At 52.0% G+C, this 4,003-nt stretch overlaps 1 protein-coding gene across 1 annotated transcript; it reads left to right on the forward strand.

The window, feature by feature from the left end:
- The first annotated feature begins 838 nt into the window (after positions 1–838).
- Positions 839–2,903, forward strand: LOC137310244 (uncharacterized). Its single transcript, XM_067978140.1, has 2 exons — positions 839–1,076; positions 1,888–2,903. Exons 1-2 carry the CDS (start codon positions 1,026–1,028, stop codon positions 2,713–2,715), a joined length of 879 nt encoding a protein of 292 aa, XP_067834241.1. The 5' UTR covers positions 839–1,025; the 3' UTR covers positions 2,716–2,903.
- The last annotated feature ends 1,100 nt before the right edge of the window (positions 2,904–4,003 follow it).

Raw genomic sequence — 4,003 nt, forward strand, 5'->3', positions numbered from 1 at the left:
CCAAGTTCCGCACCCATGAGGACGGCCTCAACCGGGATCTTGGGTTCATGTCACGCTACACGTAACCCCACCAGCAAAAAGGGGAAAAAAATTTATATGTTTTTTGAAAAAATTTATATGTTTTTTAAAATTCTCTCTCTCTCTCTGCCATTTTGAGTTTCTTTCTGCCTGCCTGTGTAATAGACACAATGTATATCGAGTGTACTGGGACGTGCTGTTCTCCGTGACTGGCCTGTTTGAATAACAACGACACCTTTTGATTGGTGTGATGCTGTCCCAACATAGTATAAGATATGCGATTTGAGAACCTTTTCATTCATTCATCTGACGAAGGAGATAATCTCCGAAAGCTTGTGATTTTAAAATAAATTTGTTGGACTATAACCTGGTGTTGTAAGATTCCTTACATTTGTCCACCCCAGTCCATCACCGGCATCTCCACATCACATTCTTTATTGGCACAGGGAGTTGGTCAATCAATTAGTGAGCCTGCCCCCCGAACGTCCATAGCCCTTTATTACTTTGGCACGTAGGCCTGAGCATTCCCTTCCTCCCCACATTTCTGTCCTGGTTATCAGTAGGGCTGAAGTCAGTCTCAAGGCCACATGGCCGTTCAAGAAACTGTATTCTCATTATATTCTTGTAGTCAGCAATACCCTTATCTGCTAGGGGGGCCAGACTGTACTAAGCACCTGTTCAGCTAACTTAATTATCAACATACCAAGGCTTAAACGTAATTACACAATTGTGCTTCTCTGTGTGCTGTAGCTAACCTATTATGTGAGTTAATAAAGAGTTAATATGGTCAAGTATCCCTTCATGCACTTCCACAGAGGGCGAACTTCTTTTAATGACCAAATTATGTTTTCAATTAGGAAACATCCGAGGAGACTCCTGGAGACATCCTTTGTCGTGTAAAGGAAGACGGAGGTCAGGCTAGCAGCCAAAATGTAACCACCACTACTGGTCAAGGTGCTGGACCAGAGTGTGAGAGCGATGGGCCAGAACACCAAGGGGTGCAGGACATGCCCCCATTGTGCAAGGAGCTAATGGGCTATTACCAGGATTTGGAAAAGGTAATGGAGATCTCTGGGGTAAATGACTGGTTGTTGCAGGTGAGGGATTTCTAGATTCAGGCTGGAAGGATCTCAGGGCTTGGGGGCAGGGTGGGGAGGGGCTGGAGGGGTAGGGTAGGGGCTTGGGGGGGTAGGGTGGGGTGGGGAGGGGCTGGGGGGTAGGGTGGAGAGGTAGGGTGGGAGTGGAGGGGGGTAGGGTGGGGAGGGGCTGGGGGGGTAGGGTGGGGAGGTAGGGTAGGGAGTGGGTGGGGAGGTAGGGTAGGGAGTGGCGGGGGGTAGGGTAGGGAGTGGCGGGGGGTAGGGTGGGGAGGGGGCGCGGGGGGTAGGGTGGGGAGGGGCTGGGGGGGTAGGGTGGGGAGGGGCTGGGGGGGGTAGGGTAGGGTGGGGGGGGGTAGGGTGGGGAGGGGCTGGGTGGGGAGGGGCTGGGGAGGGGCTGGGTGGGGAGGGGCTGGGGGGTTGGGTGGGGAGGGGCTTGGGGGGGCATAGGGTGGGGAGTGGCGGGAGGCGTAGGGTGGGGAGGGGCTGGGGGGGGGTAGGGTGGGGAGGGGCTTGGGGGGGTAGGGTAGGGCGGGGTTTGGGGGGGTAGGGTAGGGAGTGGCTGGGGGGGGTAGGGTAGGGAGGTAGGGTGGGGAGGGGCATTGGGGTAGGGTGGGGAGGTAGGGTAGGGAGTGGCGGGGGGTAGGGTGGGGAGGGGCCGTGGGGTAGGGTGATGAGATGGGCAGATGGGTTAATCTATTAACAAGTGATAAACCTGTTGGTTCTCGACCTTCCCCTGCCCTGATAATCATCTTGTTCTTGTGTTTGACCCCAGGAACCTGATGAACCACAAACACTCACCACAGTCAAGAAGAAAAGACAAAAGTTCCAGCCCCATCGGGGACCTCTAGGTTCAGCCAAGCTGCACAACATTACAAAGTCTTTGGATAAGACGGAAATGGAGCTGCTCATCCAACAGGCCTCTCAGCTCTGTCCTGAAGAGCAGCCAGTGTCTCCTTGCAAGGTTTATCGGATGCCGTCCTATTTCCAGAACATTCTGAAGATCCAGAACAGCCGACCACCTGTAAATAACAGCATGACCTTCGATGAATTTGGAAACGTCATCTCGGTGCGGAAATTGAAGCCGAGCCGATTCCCGAGACACCAGGTCCGGCCACGGTTCCAGCTGGTTGATGCGGACCTGGAGACGGAGGGCGGAAAACTCGCTGCCGCGCAGGCCGTGAGACCTTTGGTGTTCCGCAGTGGCAACTTTGGCAAAATGTTCATCCCTGCCAGGTACAATGTGAGGAGAACTCGACAGAAAGGCCCTCAAAGCCGGGGGAGTCCGGGAACTCTGGTGGGCATTGGTGGCTCTAACGCGGTCAAGGCAGCCCCTGCTCCTGCTGTACACGGGTTAAAGCTGAGTGACTCCTGCGCTGTCTCCACCACTCCAGAATTCATGGAATTCGTCCCCGACGGGATAAAGGACAGAAATCGTTCAGCATGTGGCCGGTGTCCAGAGTACGAGGAGGTGGAGCAGGGCAGACTGAGACCCATCTGCAAAAACTTGTTCATTCCTCCCATCCCTGTGGCAAAACTCCTTCAAAGTCACATTTCTCACGTTAGGCTGTCTTCAGAGCTCACCAGCAGCGCTGTACAGTAAGAGCCTCAGGCCAATACTTTATAAACACAACCACTTCCCTCTGTGTGTATAGAAAACTGTATTCTGTACTGAACATGTCCTCATTTGCTGCCTCTCTGTTCTGTGGGTTAACTCAGTTGCTTTGACATTACGCTAGGTGTGCCTTAACACCTGTAACTCTGGCAAATAAAAGACATAATTCTGTACAAGGCACCTGAACCGTTCTTGTAATAGGGAGATCTCTTCTGGAAGGAATCTGCTAACATTTAGCATCATCACATATCAGCAGCGACACTGCACTTCATACCAATGCCTTTGTACCGTCACGTTTACTGTCGTCACTCCCATCCCGTCCCAAGCCGATGGGATTTGTTAGTGGGTGAACAGCTCTCTGTTCCCCGGTGGAGCTTTTCTAAACAGAACCTACATCCCAGCCATGGGAAAGCTCAAAAATCCCAGCACACTGTGGGAAATTGGGGGACATTGGACACCCACATCCCCAGTGCTCGTGGAACACTGCGCACCATATTGATCCACCGCCCCCTGCGCGCCCAACACTCACAGCCCCGGCACGTCCCCCGTCCCCGCGCGCCCACTGCCCCCTGCGCACCCACAGCCCAACGCCCCTGCGGACTCAGGACCTAACGCGCGCCGAGTGCTGGTCCCTGTGCGTTGTATTCTTTTTATCTCATCTACTCAGCTAGAGTTCCTGTCCCCTCTACTGATCTGAAAATGTACATTGCATCAAGGAGAGACAAGGCAGCAGACTGGCGTGAGCACGGATTGTGTAAAACTATCAGGACCCAAGGGCAATGCATGTGTGTTAATGCAAGGAGTGTTACAAATAAGATTGATGAGCTGCAAGCACAAGTTGCCACATGGGGTTATGACACAGTGACTAGAACAGAGACCAGACTTAAACATGGGCAGGAATGGCAACTAAACGTTCCTGTCTACAATGTATTCAGGAGGGATAGGGAAGGAAAAAAAAAGGGGGGGGGTGGCAGTTTATCAAGGTTAATATTACAGTTCTACAGGAGCAAATCTGTAGGCAAATTTCAGAGAGATGTAAAAATAATACAGCAGTAATCGTTGGGGACTTGAATTACACTAATATAGACTGCGGAATAAACAGTGTAAAGGGCAAGGAGGGTGAATAATTCATAAAATGTGTACAGGAGGACTTTCTTAATCAGAATGTTTCTAGCCCAATGAGGAAGGAAGCAGTGCTGGATCTAGTTCTGGGGAATGAAGTAGGGCAAGTGGAGTGTGTTTCAGTGGAAGAACATCTGGGTAATAGTGATCATAA

This window comes from Heptranchias perlo, unplaced genomic scaffold (genome assembly GCF_035084215.1).
Source record: "Heptranchias perlo isolate sHepPer1 unplaced genomic scaffold, sHepPer1.hap1 HAP1_SCAFFOLD_231, whole genome shotgun sequence".
NCBI lineage: Eukaryota > Metazoa > Chordata > Chondrichthyes > Hexanchiformes > Hexanchidae > Heptranchias > Heptranchias perlo.